Source organism: Apteryx mantelli, chromosome 1 (genome assembly GCF_036417845.1).
Source record: "Apteryx mantelli isolate bAptMan1 chromosome 1, bAptMan1.hap1, whole genome shotgun sequence".
NCBI lineage: Eukaryota > Metazoa > Chordata > Aves > Apterygiformes > Apterygidae > Apteryx > Apteryx mantelli.
In genome coordinates, this window is record NC_089978.1 from 74,913,040 (window position 1) to 74,937,218 (window position 24,179).

The 24,179-nt window shown below is 46.2% G+C and overlaps 1 protein-coding gene across 1 annotated transcript in view; it reads left to right on the plus strand.

Annotated features, from left to right (window-relative positions):
* Window positions 1-9,749, plus strand: part of SH3RF3 (SH3 domain containing ring finger 3) — a 259,303-nt gene extending 249,554 nt beyond the window's left edge. Inside the window, exon 10 of the mRNA XM_067295285.1 lies at window positions 6,503-9,749. Coding sequence (XP_067151386.1) covers window positions 6,503-6,671 — 169 coding nt within the window. The 3' untranslated portion in view covers window positions 6,672-9,749. The remainder of the gene's footprint in view (window positions 1-6,502) is intronic.
* Window positions 9,750-24,179: the final 14,430 nt, after the last annotated feature.

The following is a 24,179-nucleotide window of genomic DNA, read 5'->3' on the forward strand; positions in this document are numbered from 1 at the left end:
GCCATGTTATATTCTGATAAAGCAGTTATATCCAGACTTACTGTCATGACTGGCATATCCGTGCAGTATTTATGTGGTTTTCATGGAGCCTTCAAGCAAGCTGTAACTGCAACAGTGCTGCAGAATAAGATCGGAGCAGTGGGGTTGAGCTTTAAAGTACACCTCTCCATGAGTTGCCATGTATACTTTCTGCAAATCACTGCCACATTAGAAACTGAGCTTCCACTTCAAGGAAGCGTTCAAGCATGTGCTTCATGCCCACTGACTTCAATTTTGCCATTTACGTATATCTTCTTTGCCAAAAGGGAAAGCAAAGAAAAGGCTTTTTCATTCCTGGAAAGTGATACTAGAGGAATGACCCCAGGAGTATGTTCTGCCTGAACAGTGACATGCACACACATGGTTAAGTGCTTCTCTGACCAGGGATACCTAATTGAGAAACTAGAAGTAACCATCTCAGAAATTGAATACTGCAATATTTCCAGCAGAAGGCTAAAAGATCCAGCTGAGATCTGTTCTTCTAAGGCTGCTGATTCAGACACAGTAATATGGAAAGTGGTGAAGCAGCTTTTGGCTGTTGATGTGCAAAGGAGCTTTGCCGGTCTCTGCAATCTGCCAATGAAAGGATAGCGAAATAGAGCTCCACTGATGAGCAAGAGCAGTGGGCTAGATGCTTTATTTTCACTGATTAACTGTCCCCACACAAAACTAATTTGGCATCCCTAACACACAAGTGACCTGTTTGTTCTGCCTGAAATCCTTGCTCCTTTAGTGCAGAATACTTTTACAAACAGAAACTTTCATTAAGCTTCCAAACTCAAGCACTCTGAAGACAAAATGTGTCCAGATTGGAGGTTAGCCCTGCAGTCCTGATTTGCCTTGTTGTGCCTCTATTTTCCTAAGTCTCTCTGGTTCCATCAGTGCCCTGGATGCACGTATTCACTCAGGGAAGCAAATATTCAGTATTTTGTTTTTTTTCTCAGTGTCCAGGCTGGAGCCCAGCCCTTAATTACTGGTCAGTTCTGACTGATGCTGTTCAATGTCTATCTCTGCATGAATAACTTAGACCAGACAACTGATTCCTGCACACCTAACGTGCATGAGATGAGTCTCACTCTGTGGAAAGCGTGGCTGAAGTAACTTATCCAGCATCAGGCTTTACAACTGGAGGAGAGAGAGAATCCACTTTCCCAGGATAGCATTCACCTGTGCTACGCAGTGGGTTTCTCTGTAGTCACTTACTAGGTATCTTCCAACCTCTGCAAAAGATGAGGTGACTTTGGCAGACAGAAATCTCTTCCATGTCAGAGCCTTGACTCATGCCCAGAACAGGACCATTTTGTGCACTGAATGAGGCAGGGATCCAATGGGAAAAATAGTATGTGACCGTGTAATGAAAGACTCTATTGTGTACAAGCAAAAGTGAAGTTGTAGCCAATGTTAGTTGCCTGTTTCTTCATCTCAGATGCATGATTGTGAAACATTTGTGTTCATTTAAGGTGATGGGTGTTTTTATGCATCTATATACCCATAATTTTTAGAGTGATTTTGCTTTTTTTAAAGGAAACAAAACCAGAAATCCCATCACGTAACACACATTTGAGCTTAGAAACTCTTAGCTCCACCTTGCAGATGTCAGTGGCTGTAGCTAAGGGAGGGCTGGATGGGAGCAGCATTTCTTTTGCTCATGAGAGCAAGCACAGTAAAGTCACAGGACACCAGGTTTCACAGGTCTTTGCTGACAGCAGAGGAACGGTGAGAACTGACCCATTTCCAGCTCTCAGTGGGTGAATGCTGCTGGAGACTCTGTCCCCCTTCAGCCCCAGGGCCACCCTCTGTGCCTTGCAGTCTCCTGCCCCATGGGGTGTCGTGTCAAGCCCCAGGCTCTCTCCCACCAAGCCTCTTTGTCCTGCCAGTCACAGTTCAGCACAGCTTCCCCCTCCACAGCCATGTCCACATCTTGTGTTGGGTCTTCCAGTTTTCACTCTGGTCCCATTTATTCCTCAGCTCCCGGTTTTCTCCCTCAGTTCATCCAGCATCAACCTCCCTCCATCCCCTCCCTCGCTTTCCCTCACTCTCAGACTCCCTGAAGTTTCTCTTCCCAGGCAAACACAGTCCCCTGTCCTTGCTGATACTGCCCACAGCCTTCCTTAGTGTATCTTCTCTTGGGCACTGAGGACCATCCCCCCGCTCCAGGCCAGCTCCCAGTCCCGGTCTCCTCAGGCTGCTCTCCCCATCCCGCTTCCTTCCTCCATGCTCCCACTGTGGCTCTCATCTTCTCTGCATCTGTGTCAGTGGTTTCATCCTTTGCTTCAGCAAAAGTGCCCAACCAGGGATGCCATGGCAGCAAGCCCCGGAGAAGTCCAGCATCAAGCCCATGCCCTGAGAGAAAAAGAGGAGAGGAGCCCATTGCCGGGGAAGGAAGAGAAATGCAACCTTTGAGGTCCTGCAGGAGCCAGGACAACTCGGAGCATGAATCAACAGAGATTTTACCCTCAGTGCTCCTGCAAATCTCTACTAAGGATGTGCCATTTTGGGAAGTTTTGAAAGATTTTAATCTGGCCAAGAGTGGGTAGTTTTTCAAAAGAAGATCATCCTTGACAGACCAGCTGGGCCACAGACCACATCTTTGCTGCAGAGTTTGAAGATCCAAGAGCAGTTTGTGGAAGCCCTCACCCCAGTCCTGTTAGCACTGCAAAAACACCCTAGTATTATTCCCAGAAGTGCTGAAACAATTTGGACTGCGTGTGGGACTCTCAGCCTGATAAAGTGAACTGGAGAGTTTTGTCCAATATGGATAACAATTGGGAAAATTATGACTCACTGAAAGTATGCAATTACAACAGAAAATACCAAACATCCTTAATAATAGGCAGAGCTGCTTGCCACACCTGTAACTGTGGTCACTATGTAGCCACTTAGCATTTTAAAAAGCTGGTAATTTAGAGGTGTAATGTGACATGGAAAAAATCAACATTCTTCTGAGACCCATGTAAGATGCCAGAAAACAGTTTGGTGTAAGAAAACCTGCTATTTTATGGTATTTTCTCAAAGCGTAAGGGTCAGAAAGGGAAATGAGAAGAGGGGATATAAATAGAAGTATATAGGACTGCCTTTTGGGGAGTGAAGAGGATGTATGCGAGGGAAGAGAAAAGAGATCTCTTCTGCCAAAAAATGTGGCTAATATATATATTTGCAGTTAAGTTCCAGAGAAAAAAAACTAGGCTGAAATGCCACCTGGAGGTGTCCAGTAGCATCACATGCTCTGACAGGAGCGATTTATGGTGCCTGACAGTCCCTTGCTGGCAGTGGTGCTGTGTGATCATTTATTCTGTACATTGCAACCTTGATTGTTCTGGCTCTCCTAGGCTGTGCTCCCAAACCATCTCAAGGGAAAAAAAAAGGCAAGCATCTTTTTCTGTCTCTCATGGAAGATTTTGTAACTGATTTGCAAGGTCTTTTATATCTAAGATTTTATTTTTCCATCAAAAATACTTTAGCATTATCATATGAGGTACCATAGTTAATTAAAATTAAACCATAACATTTTGGGTTTCCTTAAATGGGAAAAAGTACTTCATTTTGTAATGCAGTGACTGAGATTCATTTTTTTAAATCTCTAAGGAAATGTTCTGTCGAATCGATTTGATGAAGATGGGCACATTCTTATTGAGCGTGGTCACTTCTCTGCTAATATGAACCATTTAGGGACTAGCAACTCATCACTAGTAAGTTGTAATCTATCTTTAGAAGGATGGCTTTGTACAGGATTCCCAGCTGGATTTTGGGGATGACCTTACACATGTGTCTGTATTTCTGTTTCCCTGGATGTCAAAAGGGCCTGTCAGTCCCTCCGCACGACTTGGCTGCTGCTGAGGATCAATCCTTTGTTTCCTCAAAGCCCTCTGAGATCCTAGAGCAGAGCTCTGATATGCTGTGATTGTATATACAGTTGTGAGATCTGAAACTTGGCATCATCTTAGCTAAAATTGTTCCACTCTGATAATTTAATTAATCAACATTGAAGCAGAGTGTTTGAAATAATGTGTGCATTCATTTGCATAATGGTTGTAATTGGCAAAGCTTCCTAATGTAAGTGTAGCTGTTCCACAGATGATAGTGTGATAGACCATTTTCCTGCAGGCAGCCAACAGCACACATTTCAACTTCTATTATTTTGCTTTTCCACAGAGGAAGGCAGTGACAACTAGATTTATGGGCCAAGGGACAGAGATGATTTCTGATGGCACTTGAACACCTATATTTTCTACATGACTGTGTTGCCATGCCAAGATAAAAAGGCTGTAATCAGGTTTTAGAGCAGAACCTACACTCTGAATGGAGTTGAATGTGTTTCCAAGTAACCGGATGTTTGGCCACGGAGATCTCCTTTAGCCAAATCTAGTATTTTCACGGTCATGTCAGAATGGAGTCTCTAGTTTCAGAACAGCAATCACTAGGTACCAAAGCCATGTCTGCAAAGAAAATTAACGACTGCCACTCAAGAGCCCCTTGCTTTGGTACCATCCCACTGGGAATGGCCTCAGGGAATGCTCCAGACCTGTCGGTGCATATTGAAGTTAGGCCTGAAAGGCAGGATATTATTTTAAATAAATACTTGCCTTTTAAAAAACATGAATGGGGCATCAATGGCCATGCAGTGGTTGTGGAGGTATTAATCCTCAGGAGATGGACTTTGGATAATCAATTGGCATCTTTTAACTATCTTACCCTATTCATTACTTTGCAATTAGCAAGGCAATTATTGATTGTTAAACAAATGCCAGATGACTGCAGAAGTACCTGTGCTTAGGAAGAAGATGAGTGCACCAGAAATATATTCACTACTCTGTGCACAAGTGCACTGATATGAAAGGGCCCAATCTGTATTCTCAGGAGGACAATGTCTGGTGATGAGCCTGAGTGCAGAATAGTCATCTCAGGATCAGACCCATCATTACTTCTTTAAAATGAAGTGATGCATGAAAACTGAGTACCTAGAGAGTCCTGTGAATGGTTCAGCACCGGGGCTCCCTCTTGATCTGGAGAGTACTTAGGAAGTCATTTGATATCTCTGTATTTTAGCTTCCCTTCTAGGTTTGAGGGACCCAAAGTGCATTCACAGGATGCATTATAAGAAGAAAAACGTGAACTGTTTTCACTGATCTCTGGTGATATCAAAGACAATTGGTCACAGCACTGCAAATTCCATTTTTAGGTGCAGCAGATGCAGTGATGAATGAGACACGTTACAGTAGAGGCAGATACAGCGCTAGGAGAGAGCACCAGTGTCCCTCGTGCAGGCTCATGAAGGCCTTCAGAAGTAGGGACTGCTGTCATTAGTTCAGACATTTAACAATACCTGCCTGCTTTTATAGTCTGGCCTTAGAGCATATCCCAGTGAGGTCTCCAGTCAAGCTGGCCAGAAATCCTCCCATGATACTGACTTTTAGTAGGAAACGTAGCTGCATCAGATGCAACTGATTTGTGAAAATACAGCTTACTGATGTTTCGAAAAGTACTTTTCCCAAGATTTCTGCTTCACAGGAAGTGGGGGAGGTGAGATGATTGTTTCTGACTTGAAACAAAGCCATTTTTTTAATAAATAAAAATGTTCCCATGTTCTGAATTTTGTCCTGTACAAGCTCTGAGCCAGCAGGAGCCTATGTGGCAGCTTGACTGAGAAACCAGCCTGCCTCTGAGCTGCAAAGCGCACAGCGAGCCTGCACAAGTGTTTGAAACGGGGAGGAAACCTGCCTCCTCTTTCTTTCCTGGAGCAGGCTGACTTGATGTGGGATTTCAGGCAGCTGCTGGTGCTGGCACTTCATTAGCGCTCCTGGGGAAAGTAGCAAAGAGTGTGAAAGCAGAGCTGACTTTTAGGTCTTACTTACAGGTCAGCACCAAAAATAGGAAAAGGATCTGCATAGTCAAAACTGGCTTGCAAGTGCCATACTGTGCAGTCACTACGGTACCTTCAGTAGGATTTTGGGGACAGTTTCCTTTTCAACAGCCAGCCTGTCCTCTTACACAGCACCTCAGATCCACCCAGGGAGTGTCAGAAAAGTGGGGGCCCAGGCCAATGTAACACAGAATCACAAAATCACAGAATGGCTGAGGTTGGAAGGGACCTCTGGAGATCATCTGCTCAAGCAGGATCACCTAGAGCAGGTTGCCCAGAACCGTGTCCAGACAAGTTTTGAATATCTCCAAGGATGGAGACTCCACAGTCTCTCTGGGCAACCTGTGCCAGTTTGACCACCCTCATGGTAAAGAAGTGTTTTCTTATGTTCAAGTGGAATTTCCTGTGTTTCAGTGTGTGCCCGGTGCCTCTCGTCCTGTCACTGAGCACCACTGAGAGGAGTCTGGCCTGTCCAGAAAAGGCAAACACCAACAGCGGAGGCCAAATTGCTAGTCTGGCTGAATCTGCAGAGCCTTGTGTTGGTGCTTGCGTCAGGCGGCTTGATTTGCGTCTGATGCACTCCTTGCATTTTTGTTTCCAAAGGTACCGTGTTGTGGTTCCCTACCCACCGCAGAGCGAGGCTGAGATTGAACTGAAAGAAGGTGACATTGTGTTTGTGCACAAGAAAAGGGAGGACGGCTGGTATAAAGGGACATTACAGAGGAACGGCAGGACGGGCCTCTTCCCTGGGAGCTTCGTGGAGAGCTTCTGAGGACCGATCGTGGCTCTCCGAACTGGCGGGGCTTTCAGGAGAAATCCCATAGCACAAGAAGAGACAGCAAAGGGAAACTTGACTGATAACCACTGCCATTTTTATTTCCAAAGACTCCCCCAGGTCCTTCAGTCTACAGCTTTGGAGACACAGTGCCCCTCTGTGCTTCTGAAACCGCATGCGGTGCATACAGTGGTATGTTGAAGTAGTGCCTTCCACCTGGAATCATGGACTGAAAGGACGCCCATTTGGACTGTACGTAACCTAAACTCCAGCTGTTAACCCTTTGTGTAAATTATAGAGAAAATATCTTTAAAAAGATTAAGAGGAAAGTTGTTATATTGCTGTAACTTATTTGTCAGAGCTGCAGTGTTCTTATTACTGGCCTATGCAAGACGGATTTGAGAGTTCAAGGAGGTGTGCTAGGAAGCTCTTAAACTAGGATTTTGCTTTTCCTGAGGGAAAAAGGGGAAGGGGAGGGTGGAGAAAAAAACAGGTAAGATTTGTGCATTGTCATGCAAGAAAAAATGAAGAGTCCAAAATGTTAATGTCATGCTTTCTATATACCTCAAAGATATGCTGCGTAAGTTTGTCAGTAAACATGTTAGTGCTCAGAGTCCCATATCATCCAGTGTCCCAGTGTTATCACTGGGGAGATCCTGGAGGAAGTTCAGATCCACCATTCAACTGTGGTTATTTGAGCAGAATCCCTTTTGCCTGTCTTCTGCCCTTATTATATGCAGCATGGATTTTTGTCCTTCAGTATCACTTTCCATTGCTTTTTTGATGACGTACCTTTTTACTGTAAGAATTGTTATACTTTATATATATTCCTAACAGATCAGACATTTCCTCTTTTTCATACATCTGGTGCTATTTTTTTTAATTGTTAAAGATTTGGTTTGGTTAAACAGAGAAGCTGCAACAAGATTTGCATTTAACATGTGAAATTAGAAATGTACCTGAAGATCAAGATCAGACAGTTTGGTTCATGTTTCATAGAGGAAGAAAGAAAAAAACTGCTTGGTCACTGATAAATATACCTTAAGGAGTATGCGTGTGCAATAAGCACACGCTCACATCTCATATATATTTATAGCGTCTGATGACCTACACTAAAGCACAACATTCTGTCTAGAGAGTAATAATTACTCCAGAATTGGAAGTAATTCCCAGAGGAATCATTTTAATTGACTTTTTCATGGCAATAAGAAGAACACTGCAGGTTCTAGTACACACAGGGACTGTGGAAATTTCCTCTGGAGCTGCATCACAGAGACGAGAGCTGATCTGCGATGGCTGTAATTATCATTATCGAAATGTGATTTCTCACTGTAGAAATGTACGGTCCTGGAGACTGTTCCATTTCTTAACATGGTCAAGCTACAATACAAAATGTATCAGGCAATATAAGCTTCCATCTACCAGGGACTTAAAGGTGCAATAAATGTAAAGCAAGTTTAGTCAGTTATTCATATCAAGCAGAATGAGAAAAAATCAATAATGTAATTGTGAGAGTATTTAAAAAGAAATCAATTCTTGATGAATGAAACGTGATGAAAGAATTTTCTTAGCTGTATCTGTACCTTGCCTTTCCCAGCGGCTGGCTGTTGGCCAAAGCCAGCATGTGGTGATCATTTAAAAGCGTGTCGGAGGCACTATAACCTGGAGATGATCTTATTGAAAGGAAGAGGCCCAGTGGGTGAACATCATTACTGTGTTACCAGTATTTCATATGCGAAGGTGTAAGTTTTGTTCTCATTCAAGCCGTGTACAGTATATTAGGCCATATCAAAACACATAGAAGTGAATGTTCCTATTTAAGTTCAGCTCTGTGACTTTGTTCTCTGTAAAATAAGTTTTTTCTTGCTGTCATATGTAACAAACAGATTCCAGAAACACAGTCCATGGCCAAGTATAGCACCTTCAAAAAGGGAGGCATTATTTTCAGGGTGTTTCTTTTTATACTTAACGTTGCTGCATTTGTTCATGTTCCAGATTGTAGTGAGTCAGCCACTAAAAAGTTTAGTTACTGTTGAGAGGAAATTGCCTTTTTATAACCAATAAGAGATTGAAGAAATGTCTTCTGCAATGACTGGTTTGAGAATAGAACCATATCTGTCCAGTTATTTGGTCCAAATCAGAATTGGTATCACTGCACCTCAAGCAGTAAACTGCACAGTTAGCGAGTTAGCAAAGCCAAAATGTGTGTTACTGATTCCAATAAAAATCCTGGGTTAGATCTGTCAGAGACAAGGAGATTTTTCTGACAATTTACAGTGGTTAAAGTTTTCTTAAAATTCTGTTCCGTGAGTGTATTTACTACACTCAGAAAAATGAAACAGGATGACGGCTTGGTTGCTGCCTATTGTGTTTAGCCAGATCTAAAATGGTTCCAGATTTCCACGTTTTAATGCTTAACTCTAAGAGGACAAAAGTTGGTATGCAAGAAGATAGAGGAAAACAAGCAGATGTTGTGTCATGAAATTAGTGTTTTAAAATATATTTTGCAGAGAGGATAATTGTTTTTAATGGACAACAACCTTTCCAGTCATACCTCCTGTAAGGAAAAATCTTTTGCGAGGGGCTCTATTTTGATAACAGCTGTTTCTGGCCCCTGTTTACTGCTTATCGTAATAGTTTGGGTTACTGAGTAATCGTCTTGGACAAATCACTTCCATGCAAGGAGCACAAGTGCAGAATGTAATACAGATCAGTGATACAAGAAAGTGACCCAGTGCCATTTGGAAAGTCCTGGGCTGAGAGATGTCTGACTTGTACTATGGTCTAATTTTTACCTGTCATACAAAGGAAATGGGGATGAGGAGGTGTTTTCATCTCCTACAACAGAGGGGGAAAAAAAAGAAAAGTATCCTTCTGGCAGCCTCCATTTGTAAAATGCCAGGTTTGTTCTAGAAATGGGTTTGAGTAATTGAAGAATTCCTTTGAACTTTGCACAGCTCAGAAAATGTTTTTGTTAAACATGAATGTTAACGTGATTTAGGAAATGTTGGCGGATATGAGTACAAATGAACTACAATGACTGTGTTTCTGATTCTTTAAATAAAATAAACATTAAGATAACTTGATTGAGTTTTCTGTCTTTATTGATGGCAAAGTGATTAAACAATATAAATGCCTCTGAGATTCCCAAGGAAAATAAGAAAAAAAGCCCTCTCCAAACCCTGTTCCTTCTGAGCAAACCTGTTTCCCTTACGTTCAGTCATAATTCTCACCTAAGTATAAGACAGCTAAAGGTAAGAGATGCCCGATCAGAAGACAAAATCTGTTTCTGCATTTTCTTTTGGCAGATCTGTGTTTTTTCAAAATCTTGAGAATTTTTTGGCCTGCTATTCTGCACCTAAGAGAGAAACAGGCCTTGTGTCTTTTGGGGGGGTTCATCCTCCACAGACTTGTCGCTGGCATCCAGGGCATTGGTTTTCCCTTTTTTCCCACGAGGGACTTGCTGGGATTCCTTACTCCCTTCCGAAAAAGGCCTGTGCTGTCTCAAAGGGCAAACATGGGATCCACTTGCAGAGGAGACTCCAAATAGGGAACACAAATGTCTAGCCCAGACGAAGGCACTTAGGTGCTCCTAAATACGTTTTGAGGTGTAAGTGCCAACTGCCAGCCTGCACAGAGCAGTTCTCAGGAGATCTGGCTGCCAGGCTAAATAGCCCGTGAAAGTTGCACAAAAATGCCTAACTTCTGCTTCGAGAAAAGTGGCGCAGGTTTGTAGGTCCAGAGAAAGAGAGCAGGAGCAGGCCAAAGAGAGGGACTAAGGTGCAGAAGTGCCCTCTCCGCAGGGAGCACCTGTCCAGTGCCTCTTGACTCCCTCCTGGTTGCTCCCAGCAGCTGGAGTGTCCCCGCAACTTGGTCCCTGCCCTCCAGGTAGCCGAGAGCTGAGGGAGAAGGCACCGGGCCCGCAGCCCGGAGGATGCACTACGGAGGATGAGGCTATGGTACAAAGCTGGGAGCAGACATGGCAACGCAAATGTTTTAAAGGAAAACATCAGCTGCATCTCCGTGTTGCAACCTCTAATCCTTTCAGAGGGCTTTAGGTGTGCTCTGGGTCCCCCAGTGGGTTGAGCAGGTTTGCGGGCAGACGCAGTATCCCCCACACGTGCCCTCCAGGTTATGTACAGCTCAGGAACCAGGCAAGGGAAGGAGGCAGCAGGTTTTACCTCAGCATCTGAACACCTCCATGACCCTGCTGAGCTGCGTAGCCACATTTTTCCACAGGACCTGAGTTTCCCATCAAGGAACACAGCACAGCAGAGCTGAGGGAGTGCATGTGCTCAGCCATGACATGTTTGCCTGTATTCAACTGGGACACAGAGATGGTTTCGAGGAAGGGGCACCTGCAAGCAGTGATATATCGCCCCAGTTTGAAGTAACTAGGGTAGTGGGAGGAGCCATGATTAGCTAACCCCAGACTCAGCAGCTCCAGCATTGCAACAGTGGGACCTGATTACGACCGAGTGTTATGACCAGATCTGGGGGATCTTCATCATGGGCCTTGTCAAGAAACGACCTCTCCAGCGAGGTGAGGTGAGGCTCTCTTTGGCTCAGTCCAGGAGCTGGCTCCTGAGTCAAAATTTCAAAATGTGGAAACCACAAGAACTTCATTGTGGCCAGGCAAAAGCTCTCCCTTCTGCTCAGCCTCCCTGGCTGCCCCATTCGGCGAGTGGAGTGCTGCAAACTGCAACGTGGAGAAGCACAGCAGCTCTTCCCGAGCCGGTCGGGAGCAGTGGTCTCCTCCCAGCTTGGCTAGCGCTGCTCCTCGCGGGCAGCCTGGCCGCTTGCCAGCTGTCCTGCCAGCATGTACCATGCACCTCACCTGGCCCGAGCCCCGCACAGAGCGCTTGGCCCCTGCTCCAGCGCCCCATAGGAATTCTGGGCATGTTTTAAAAGAAAAATAATCATCGTAAAATTGTTATGCGGCTTGACTGTTCCTGAACACTTGTGGAGAGCAGAACCACCTGGACAACATCTGCCGGGCTTTCCTGGCTCCAAAAGCTCTTCCTGACATCAGCAGCTCCTTACAACACGGTGAAGCTGGCTTGGCGAGCTTGGCGAGCCTGTGCCAAACCAAATAAATGAGCTGTACTAGCAGGCAAGCCAAGAGGTGATATAGTTTGGAGAAGGTCCTATCCTCACATCCCAGCCTTTCATGTAGCAAAAAAATAACTTTTCAAGCAGTCACAGATGTATTTCCAATTACTGCGGACTAGGGGGTGCTTGGGTGGGGGCAGCCCCATCTTCGGTTGCCTCAGCGCCCGGCCCCCATAACCTCTTGTCCCTAATGGGGCCCTGCCGCTGCAACGGGGGAGCTGCTGAGTCTGGAGCAAGGCGCTGTCCAGAAATCATCTGGGCAGAGTACTGACGAGAGTCAGTACATGAGTGGGTGGGCTACTTTCTCCTGCTGTGGTGACATCCAGGCCCTCTGACCATGGAGGCATCGCAGGTTGCCCGACAGGGTGACTTGCAGTGTGCTGTGGCCGCCTGAAGACCATGAACTGCCCCCCCTTATTTATGGGTATAGTCCCATTGCAGGCGAGCCCTTCCCCAAAACACTTACTACTCTTCTTTACTCCTTCTACCCTATTGGGACCCCCACAGCCCCACAAAAGGACGACCAGCATCCCACAGACTTGGCAAGGAAGCCAGTGAAAGGTATCTTTGACACAGATGGCTCTTTCACACCTTTTCTCACTGCTGCAGTTGTCACCACACTGGGAGTCCAAAGCAGCTGAGGCGCTTGACTAGCAAAACACATGTTCGTCTGCTTGTGAAGGACTTTTGACAGCTCAGGACATTTTGTTATTTTAATGCTGATGGCAGCCAGCTCAGACACAACACGGCATTTAAAAAGGCCAGTGAAACGGCTGTGCGTGCAGGGTTACGAGCTTTGCACTCTCCTGCGTGCACATGTGTGAGTGTGTGTAAATCACTGCTGCCCCACATCAGCATGCTGCTAAAAGCCAGGGGAGTCCTGGGCCCACCAGGCTGTTGCAATGTGCCTACAGGGGTGCTTGTAGCCCCATCCCACTGCCCTTGTGCCAGGGGCAAGGAGGCGGCCCCTGGGGCTGCCAACGAGTCCAGGCCGGCAGCACGGGAAGCAGCAAGCGTCACATGGCAGCACAGTAACGGGGCACAGTAGTAGTGACTGATGGGGGCAGAGGACCCCACATGCACTGCCAGCCGCCTGCCGTTTTTTTGGGCAGCGCGCTGAGCCTGGGTCCCTCTTCCTAACCAACGGCGGCCTCCTGGTTTCCACCTCCAGGCGATGGAGATGCGGTGCCCAGACCCTTCTCCAGCCTGGCAGGTTGCACCCAAGTGCTCCTGGATCTCAGCAGGCCGGAAACATGGGCTGGATTTAGGTGTCTTGCCACCTCAGCCTTTAGCAGGAGTTGGGGCCTCTCTCCCCGGCAAGGGCACTTTGGTGTGACATCTAGGGAGCTTTGAGGACAACAGATGAACCATCCAGTGAACATTAAACACCTAGAAAATTATTTAGTGTACAAGTGTGAGTGTGAAGCAATGCTATGCAGTGTGGGGCAGGCAGGGTGTCCGTCTGGTACCTAACTTCTGTCTCGGCCACCACTAAGATAAAAACAGACGTGCCCTGGGGCTCACCTGTCAGTTCAGGGCAGACATGCAAGCAGCCAACGCGCTGTTGTCCCCACTTTGAAAAAGCAGCCGAGAAGCGGTTGGGAATAGCCTTACACAGAGGGAGCTCCTCTGGGAGGTGGCATTGGAGAAACCAAGCTCCTCTGTTGCCTGCATCAGGTCAAGGGCTTGAGTATGATACTGTGACCTGCCTTCCTCCCTCCTTGCTGCCTGTGCACGCCACTCAGATAATTGCATCTGGTCCATTAAAGTGACATGAAAACAGTGGCCCCCATACTGCACCATTCCCGTACTGGTGAAGCGTCGAACCAGTGCCATCAGCCCAGCTTCTCCCAAAGACGCTTTTCAGAAGACAGGCGGCCACCGTAGGGTCTCTCCAGCATGCAGAGGGACCCGAGGGATTGACGAGCTCAGTCCCACACTTTCAGTTGCTCCCTAGCAATAGCTCATCTTCATGGTACGTTGAATTTGCCCTGCAGCTGCCCACTTGAAAATAAGTGCAGCAGACAGCAGGGGCAATTTATTAAGATTTTTCCCCTTCCCCTCCCCAGATAATTGTCTGGGAACTGCATTAATGGAAACATAAATTGACTGCCACGGTGCTAAACAACAATCAAGTTTTGTTTGACGGAGCTGGAAAGTATCTTATTCTGAGCATTGGCACCGAACAATCTAAATGCAAATTGCAAAATGTTTTGTGGTAAGGAGGCTGTTTGTCTTCTGATGAGGTTATATGATAATGCAGAGAGGGGAGAGAATTGCCTTTCAGTTCACAAAGGCTATCAAAATATGTGACAATTAAACTGTGGGGCCAGTGTTTACGTATTATTTTAATGGACTAGGCTCCATTATTCAGCAAGGGTTTTCTTTTAACAAATCATTTTTTAAACAACATGCAGCACAGCAGCATTTCATCCGTATTTCAACAATTCTTGGGCATCCGAGTTAGCATGGAAAATGACAGAGCAGCCCCCATTTTAATCCGGTTATGTCTATGGCTCCTATCTTGTTCTCACCTGATGAAACACATTGCAGCGACTTGGAGAGGCTGGAGTACAGACAGGAAAACATTTGCTATTTCTCTTGTTAGATTAGCAGGTTTCTATACAGCGGCATGGCCAAGGTACCTGGCAAAGGCGCACTCAGCTTGCCGGGAGTCGGGCACCCCTGAGCACATTGCATGCTTATTGCAGGGAAGCACCACTTGCCTTCCTTATACCACTAATTCAGCAGCTAGATTCAGCTCCCAGACTCTGTTTTGATGGGATATTTATGTATTTCCCACTGTCCCTTATGCAGGAACAATCACAGGACACACCTGGAAAATGAAATGCAATAAATACCACCGGCATCCTAGGAGTCCGCCGCACACTTGGTATTATCTCTCTAGCTAGGTGCCCAAGGTTGGATTTGCAGCAATTTTTGTGACGGTTGGTTGTAAAAAAAAATTTGGCATGAAATTCGAAGACTTCAGACTTGCTTGGGAGACCTTGCTCTTCCATGCCAGGTGCTACGGCATCTGCCTTTGGGGTGGCTTGTAGCATTTACCTCTTGCCAAGGCACCACACCATGCAGGCAGAGCGCCTGAGGGGGCATCCAGGGTACCAGCAAGTTTGCCATTAAGGCATGACATCTCTGTTTGCATTTATATGACGTGGCATTTTCCCTAGGCAAGAAAATAATTTTCTTTAGTGTTATCCTGAAATGAAGAGGTATTTGTGGCAGTTCAGGGGGTTCAACAACACAAAGCATTCAGCCCCTCGCAGAATCGGTCTGCCTGAAGTTTTTCCCAATAAAATTTGTAATCTAACCTCCTCTGAGCTTGACTTAGGCTTCTGCATTTCTCCATAAACTAAGGAATGGTTTGGAGTTTACTCTAACAGTTTGGGTCATCTGGGAGACAGAGGAAGGAAAGGATTAATGTGTTATTTTTACTTCCAGTTTTAAATATGTCTCATGCGGAAAAATGCGCATGAATCTGTGCAGGGCATGAAAAAAGCAATAGATTTGTAAAAATGGCACAGGTTGTGTGCATATAAATTATAGGACTCTCAGACAATTTAATGCAGAATAGCCGAATAACTCACAGTAATCTAAGATTAAAAGGACATTTTAAAGTAAGTGAATACACCTGAGGTGGCTGTGGTAATCTGTATTCCTAGGAGGAGAAATCAGTGAATAGAAATTGTAACCCCATCTCGAAGGGCTCTGCGCTGTGTTCAGGGGGATCCAGGATTTCGATTTCCCCCCCCGGCCATGCTCCTTGGAGCAGGACCATTGCCACCTGACCAGGGGAACCTCTTAAACGGGACTCATGAAAGAAGAAGGAATAAGGAAGTTTTGCCAATTCTGCAAATTAATGAGTGCCTGTTTAATTTACTGTCGTTATAAAATACAATATGGGATTTTTTAAAAGGCTTTGATGATATTGCTGTTAATTTTGCAGGTCTAGGAATACAGGTGAGTTAAGGAAAGCTGGAGATTATTGCTTCTGCCAGTGGGAACTGAACCCTTCAGCACAGTTGGCTGCACAAGTTATATACAATGGATCTTGCCTTAACCACTGTGAGAGAGATATATACATAGTATGTTATATAAATATATATATATAATATATATACACACACATGCATATATATATATATGTACCTGTATATAAATCTCTCTCGTCATCATTCCCTAAGCTGCAGCCCCTAAAACAGCTAGGTGTTCTTGCTGAGCTTTGGCAATGCTGCTGAGTGTAGTGTGCCATTTTGATTAATGTTACATAAACTGCTCCAAGGTTACCCCTGTTTGAATTAGAGGGTGTTACATTGCAAGAATTTCAGGCATTGGCTGTAAAACGGCAAAGGGAACTTGAACAAAGCCATTCTGAGGTCTAAACTGTGAATGACTCGCTTGTTTGAGGAGCATGACCCTCGGAGCGGCTTCTGGATTTACTCTAATGCCCTCCCACAAGTTTGGAGGTGCAGAAATAATATTCATTCGAGAAGTGCTCTGATGCCCTAACTTCCCATTAATGTCAGAGGGCTCTGGAACAGGCACCTTAAAGTTAAAGGAAAAATAAAGCAAAAAGGAAAAAAAATGAAGTCTTCCTTCCATCAACGCTCCAGCCCTCACGGAAGAACTCTTCATCAAACAGGGCACTGTTTGTTCAGATTTAAAGGCAGAAAAATATATTCTTGAGCATTTCCCATGTCTTTAGATGAAGAGCTGCTGCAGTATTTCATCTCTGTCCATGAGCACAGGACAGTAAAGTGCTCTGGAAACACACACCCAATTAAGACTAAATTCTGCCCAAGACAATTTGTAAGAAGCACTGTTTCACTTTGTCCAAATTAATATTCATGGGGTGAGAGGGAGCACAAGTGAGGGTGGCTGGCACAGGCAGGCTCAGATTGCTGCTCCCTGCTCCAGTGGATGCTGAATTATTTATACAAAGCAGAGCAAGATGGCGAGCAGCCGGGGCACGTTTTAGCCCATGGTCCTCCTGCCCGGGGGGCCGGCTGCTGCGCTGGCAGGAGGACAGCGAGGAATTATGTCCTTGCCCCGAGCTGGGTGGTGCAGGACCGGGAAAGCAGCTCTCCCCTTCCCTCAGGGTCTCCTGGCTCATCCGTAAGTAGCCTCTGAGGGCACTTGCCCCATCATCCCCAGCCAGGAGGTGGTTTTGGAGATGGGGGGTCGGCGCCCCAGTCTTGGACTGTGGGAGGAGGTCCCAGTCCTCACTTGGGATGGTGCCATCAGCTGTCTCTCTCTGGGGACATGGGACCTTGCTAGGGCTTGGTGGTCCCCTATCTCCCAGCAATGTGGACGTCAACGTCTCCAGCAATTTTGCTCATACCTGCCGTGACAACCTGCCGAAACCCCTTGGACCCAGGAGCAAGGGCTTGGAGAATCTCAGCAACACCTAGAAATGGGTTGGGGCCTGAAATGACATGTTCTTAAACACAGCTGGGTACCAGAGCAGCTATTGGGGAGCAACATTTTTCTTCACTCCTACAACTCCACAAGGCAATGCCATGCTCCAAATTAAGGGCTCAAATCGGTAAGCCAAATACAGACTTCTGTTGCCTCATAGGACTCCTCTCCTGGCCTCCAGCTGCCCCTGAAGAAGGGTGCAGGCCTACCCTAGCCCCTGCCAGCCCTTTGCAGATATCTCCAGTACGCTAGAGACCTTCAGATAACACCAGCCATCCATGTGTGAGCAACTAAAATAAGCCGTAGAGTGCAGAGGGGCAAGCTGGGTTTGGCTGAGAAGATGTTTCAGAGGGGGGATCTCTGAAATGTACCAAGCCCAAATGTTTGCATGAGGCTGCAGCAAAAGTAGGAAGCACTGAAATGCTCTCTAGCACTTCAGCCCAGCTCTGGAAGCACATAAATGCAGCTAAGAGCTTATCTATTTATAAAGTGCCCTTTTTCCTTTCCGCCCCTTCCATATGTCTAAATGCATGAGAGCAAAAATAGGGGTGTGATGCAGTTCGGAGTTTGAGACACCTGGGACTGAGTTTGCTTGCCTAAACACTGATGTCTAGTGACATCTGCAGTGCCCGGGGACCCGCACAGGGCCAGCAAGTCTGGCACAGCACTTACTGCAGTCCAGCACCTCTTGGGGCAGCAGCCAGAGGCAAGGAAGCTAGTCCACAGCACTTAAAAATGACACGAGATGCATCTGCATAGATACTAAACTAGGTGGTCCCTAGGGTGGGATTCAGTCCAAAATTAAGATGGCTCAATGTAGATGACTGCATGAGCATGAAGTGTCAATGCTCCCCTTATGGTCAGCGGAGCTTTTGGCAATGGGGTGGGATGCGGGCCCCCATGCGGAGGTGGTGGGGGCCATCTAAGATGTCTGGGGGCTCCTGGCTGCCTCCAGCTGCTGCCCCAGCGGGGTCAGCTCCCCTGGGGTACTGTGCCACATCTACCAGACCTGCGTGGATGTCTCCTGTACCCCAGGGCATCGAAATGCATGGACACATAATTAAGCAGCTGAATTCTGCTTAGCTCCCTACAGGGGATCCTGCCATAGTTGGAGCCCAGACACCCAAGAGAGCACCTAAATGTAGGCAGCTCGTGTCCCCTCTGGCCCCACACTAGCCCGGTGCCAGCACCCCACGAGTCCTGGGCCATGACTGGTAGCCATGGGCAGCATCTCACCTGCACCAGGGTGTCTCAGATGACACTGGGCAACTGATAGTACTCCTAGACCATGTTTGGGGACCTACATGTAGACACAGACATTTAGGTGTCTACATCTGCAAGCTGAACCTCACCCTTACTGCCTTTCAGTAAGCTACATTAGGGTTTAATACCAGATTTTTTCTTTCTTTAATTTTGCCTTGTGACAGGAAACGCCACTTTGAAGAAACAGTGACCAAATAGCATAGCCTGAAGGGGGGAAAGGGGTGTGAGAGGAGAGGACATTTCAAAAGCACCAATGGCCACCTGCAGCATTGGAGGCTTCAGGGTGACGGGGCGGGCGAGCGGGACAGCAGTGCTGGCTGCACCCCTCTGGCTTGAATGCAAACAAGTTGCCCCTGAGCTGCACCAAGGGGCCAGCCCCCATCGGTTCACACTGCAAAATCTGTAGCTTTTGTACCAAAAGTGCCACAAGCTTCCCTTTAGTCTCCGTGAAGGGAAGCTGAGGTGGCGCAGGAAAGTGGCCAAGATGTTAAAGAAGAGGGAGATTCCTGCATCCCTACAAATAAATGTCTTGGGTTTAGGTCTCAGAGGGCAGATGCAGACTAAATTGTATCACACAGCAAAAGATGCTCTTTTTAGCAATGAGAATAGCAAATTGCACTTTAAGACCCTCAGTGCAGCATCCTGCTGATTTAGTCCCACAGGCCCTGGTGTCCATCGCCTGTGTGACTCTGCGCCATACCCTGCGCACTGCGGTAAGGCACCGGGAAGATGCAATGTCGCTGGATAACTCAGGGACCTTTCCTATGGCATGGCCACAGCTCAGCAAGGGACACCCTCCCAATAGCCCATTAGTCATAAAACACTCCTCCTAAATGTCTATAAAATGATTTATTTTGTCATTAGCCTTATCTTGCTTTCTAAAACTAACTTAGTTTCTAAAATATATTAGGTTTTGCACTTTCATTAATCTCCTCACTTCACAGACTAAATTAACCTTTCTGAGGACAGAAGAATTTCCTTTCTTTAACATTTTTATGGTCAAAGAAATTCACTGTTTTTTTCTCCCCAGTTTTCCTTTATCAAAGCAAGTGTGTGTGCGTGTGTGTGCACACACATCCCTGTAACTCAAGCATCAGGGAATTTTTCTTTCTGATCTCACTGATAATTTTTGTATTTAAGCCTTTCTGCCACATCCCAGCTGTTAATAAAATTGGAAATGAGCTACGCTAGGAGTGTAAGCTTGAGAGAGATAGAAAAACCCAATGAGGGACTGTCCCTCATATCAATAAAATCTGCCACATTTCTCCAGGCAGGATGTGAAATATAGTGGGCACATAATACATCCAGCAATAAAAGGCTGCCATGTGACTCCCCAGTACCCAGGGAGCTATCATTTTCAATTAGGAAAAAAGCCTCTGGCTTGCAATGAAGACAGCAGAAGAACCGAACACAGTTAAGGCAGAATTTAGTTTCATTATGGCTTGATGCAGATTAGTGTCTTTCTTTGCTTGCACCCCACATCCCTCTGTCATCATGCGGGAGGTAACTTTGCAACCCTGACTTTTCTAATGGCCTGAGAGCACTTGTAATTGAATAGAGGAGACCCTGAAATAACATTTTTAAGAGGAGTGCAGCACAAAAGACCTTTGTAGCAAGTCTAAAATTACCATTCTTACTGGGCAGAGTGCTGTAGTTTAAATATAAATCCTGCCCTTTTCTGGGGTGCTGAGTAGCAATGCCAGTAATCATTTGCGGATATAAAAACAGTCCATTTTCTCTTTAGATGGGTTTCAGGCTTGATTTTAGCTCTTTTAAGACATCGCCATTCCTTGGTCCAAACTGTGACAATATGAATTTAAAAATCCATCTTTGGTGTCTGCTCCTTTTCCTCTCTGATGACATCAAACATTCACATAATACATTTGCAAAGCGAACTTTGCCAGCTCTGTCTCTGACTTAATAAAATTAGAGCAAATCCAATATATTACTCTGAACACATCTCTTTAATGTCTCACTTAAATCCCCATCATATCCTAATAAGTGTAACTCAGTTTTTTACCTCAGGTTTTCAGATGTTAATCTGCTACAATACCGGCTAGTGTTTATTAAAGTATTTCTTGCAACCTAGTTTCTGATAGGTCATCTTTTTAAGTGTGTTGCATCTATTTCTTCTTCATCTTCTTTTTCCCTCTTCTCAAATGCTTATAAAGTCTTTTCAGCACTGGAAGAGAGATCAGAGCTCATCAAATTTTGGAGGCAAAAATCTACCAGAACAAAACTGGGTCAAGCAACCACTGAAACCAAGCTGAAGAAAACCAAAATTTTGCTGTTCTACCTTTTCTCACTGCTTTGTAATCACTGCTTGCACAGAAAGTGAAAATCATCAGATGGATGATTTTTCCAGTGAAAAATGTCCATTTGAATCAAAACAACACTGTAATAGCCTCTGATAATAGCAGCAGTGGCTTGATGGAGGCCTGGAGGATTTGCCACATAGAAGTCGCAAGCGGGGTAACCACATGCAGCATTTCCATAGGCCAGAGGGAAAACGGAGAGATGCTTTTTTAACCAGATTAAACACACCTGGAAACCCGATCTCCCATGGCTGCCCTCCTCCTGTCCCAGAAATCACGGTCTATCCCATTGCAGCCACGCTCGACCCCTGCAAGGCCACGTGACCCCTGCAAGGCTACGTGAACAAGGCGTTACTGAGGTCACCTCTCCTTTTCATGCCTCCAGACTTCTCTGGTTTTATTTAGGACTCGGCAGGGGTGGTGGCAGGAGGTAGTGCACAAAGAGGGAATGAGATCAGCGGCAGCTCGGGTAGCTGCTATTTAAGTAATAGCCTGCACCAGCAGGCGTTCAGCAGCAGCACAGCTTGTCACCCCAGCCCAATGGTGCCGAAGCCGTCAGAGCCGAGACACCGGCTACCAAGGGACGGGGAGGCAGTGTGGAAAAGTGAAGGGAGGGGGGAAAAGGAGATACTGCAGAGGCAGAGTAGCAAAGCTGAAGTGGAAAAGGGTTCCCGTGGGGAGCTGCACCAAAATGCACGCGTAGCAGGTAGGGCTGGCAAACAAATCTGGACCCTCCAGCGGAGGAGGAATAATTACGGGATTATTTCATGGCAGAGAGGTTCAGCAGGGCTGTGGGTTTAGCTGGTGGAGGTGTGACCTCGGTGCTGCCCTGCTCCAGATGCTCTTTCCACGGTCTGTAACATGGGTGAGCTTTGCCTGTGCCTGAAGCTTTTACCCCTTCACACCTATAAAAAAGACAAATTAAACCAGGCCTGTAACAAGTCTGCAGGAAGATGGTCGGGGCTGGATTCCCCACTCCCTTGCCCAGGACAGCAGATGCCAGCTGCTCAGCGCCTCTCCCTTTCATGAGAGCTCCTGGCCAACCCCAGCCCACTCCAGCTCTCCATTGGCAGCCTCCACAGCTAAACACCTGCTTGTATTAGGCCCAGAAGGGTTGTTTTTCAGCACTCCTGGATGCAGAGAAGTATTATCCTTGTTTCACAGAAGAACAAGGATGGACCCAGGAGGTCCCAGGTCCCACAAGGATGCCAGGGAAGAGCCAGGAACTGGGTTCAAGCCCCAAGCGCGGGACCTTTGAGCCTCCCTTGTCTCACTGAGGCACAGCTCCTTCCACTTCTGCGTTGCCACCACGCAGGCTTCCAGGTAAGTGTTCCCAGCTACTGACCCGCTTCTCCTTTAGCCAAAGCACAACACTCCAAGGAGAAGAGGAGGAACTTCTCATCCCGCCATAGAGCCAGCCAAAAGGAAGTCACAGTCCTACAAAGATTTAAGGACATGGTTAACTTTATCCACTACATGTGGAATTAAATACAGGCCTACTTCTCTGCCAGCAAGGGCAAGAAGTATACCTGCTTCAAGGTATAAATGCCTAAGTGACTCTCAAACCTAATTCCCACTGACTTTATAAGGCTTGAGGATAAAATGCTCTCCCAGTTTTCAGTTTTTCTTAGGAAGTTTCATATGCTGGATGTACGCTTTCACTGCTTTTCATATTTAAAAATAGTCTCCAGCAGTCTCTTAGCTTGCCCTCACCTTTATAAAATGCTGCTATACTACTTCTGTCTATGGAAATGAAGTCCAGTTCACAGATCATAGCCCAAATGTGCAGGCATGGCCTCCCCACAATGTTCAGCTGAGCCCTGGCTGGACAGCTGGAAAGTCCAACCCCTTGCTGCCCGGGACTGGGACTACAGCACTGTACCAGGCAGGCACAATGTCCTGCTGGCCTAAATCCACTCACCTCTGCTAGCATTACAAAATGTATACGATAAAATGTTTATATGCAGGGTCTGACAGGCTGCGCTATCTTCCATATAAACACAGTATTTACCTGAATGCAAACTGAATCGGAACATAAAAAACAAACTCGCATTCTGAGTTGATTTTGGAAAAATATCTTGATTTGTTTTAGTGCATGAATAGAAAAATAACAATAAGCAATGTAATGAGAAGACTTCAGGTCTCATTACCACTGTACACTTTTTAAAACGTTAGCAAGTAAAGCAACATAGAAGTTGATGTAGCACTAAGATATACCTATAAGGATTAATGCAAGAAGTAAAATATTCCAGAACCCCCTCCAGTGCCCTACAAGAGCCCCACCAGCTAATGGGAAACAGCTGCCGTTTCGTGGACTGGGTAGGGCAGGAACAGTCACAGCACCTCCATAATACAGGCGAGAGTTTCTCCTAGAAGCAAGATCTAAAGGAACCCTTTGATTTTTAATTCCTTAAATGATAAAACAAATATTCTCTTGGATTTGAATAGGTGCTGTAGCAAAAGATTGCCTTCTAAGGGAATTGGGAGAACCTCAGTCACTTTTTCACCCATTAATATCATGAAGAATTCTGTTAAAACTCTGTTGTCAACATGAGTCAATTCCAAGGTCAGCGCCATGCCACCAAATGAGCATGCTGTCATATGGCGAGTAAGTAACCTCTAAGTACAAGTGCAAAGCTAAAAGCTCTCCCTGGTACCACCAGCTCTAACAGAATTGCCTCCACATCACATCACATCACACTTTAACCCTCTGTCAGAAAGGGTCAGAGACCCACACACCTCTCGTGGAGCCATCACGGCTAATGTAGTGAAGCAGCACTGGCTTTTAAAGACAATAACACACTAGGGAGCTAGCTCTGCCTGTAGGTAATGGTTATCAAGATTTTCAACTGTACCATCTTCCAGAGCCTGGAGGAGCTTGTGCTTAAGACACAGGGTCCGTGCTTCTGCTAGGAAACCCAGGGGCAGGTGGCTGGGCAGGCTCAGCTCTGCTGCTCCACCGCAGCCCACGAATCCCAGCCCTACCAGGAGGTGTGAAAAATGCAGGAAGCTCCCTGCCCTTCCGTTCTCTTTCCTGCCCTTCCCAAAGGTGCTCTTCCCCTGATCACCAGGGCCACAAACAGTCACTCCTGCCTTAGAGAGGGACACCTACAGGCCAATACCTTATTGCCAAGACTGCAAGCCATCAGTTGACTACACCACGAGTGTCCCAGCTCTTCAAAGGACACAGCACAAAGGTGAGGGTTTTACCTGCACCAGTGTTGGGCACCCCCATGCTCGTAGCCAAAAGAGTTAAGGAAGAAGTAGACGATTTGCTTACACTACTCGAGGGAAAGGCAAGCAAAGAGCTTGCGTATTCGCCACTCCCATCAGGAACAGAGCAGCAATGGCCGGAGAAGGGAAGCTCTCCAGCCAGTCA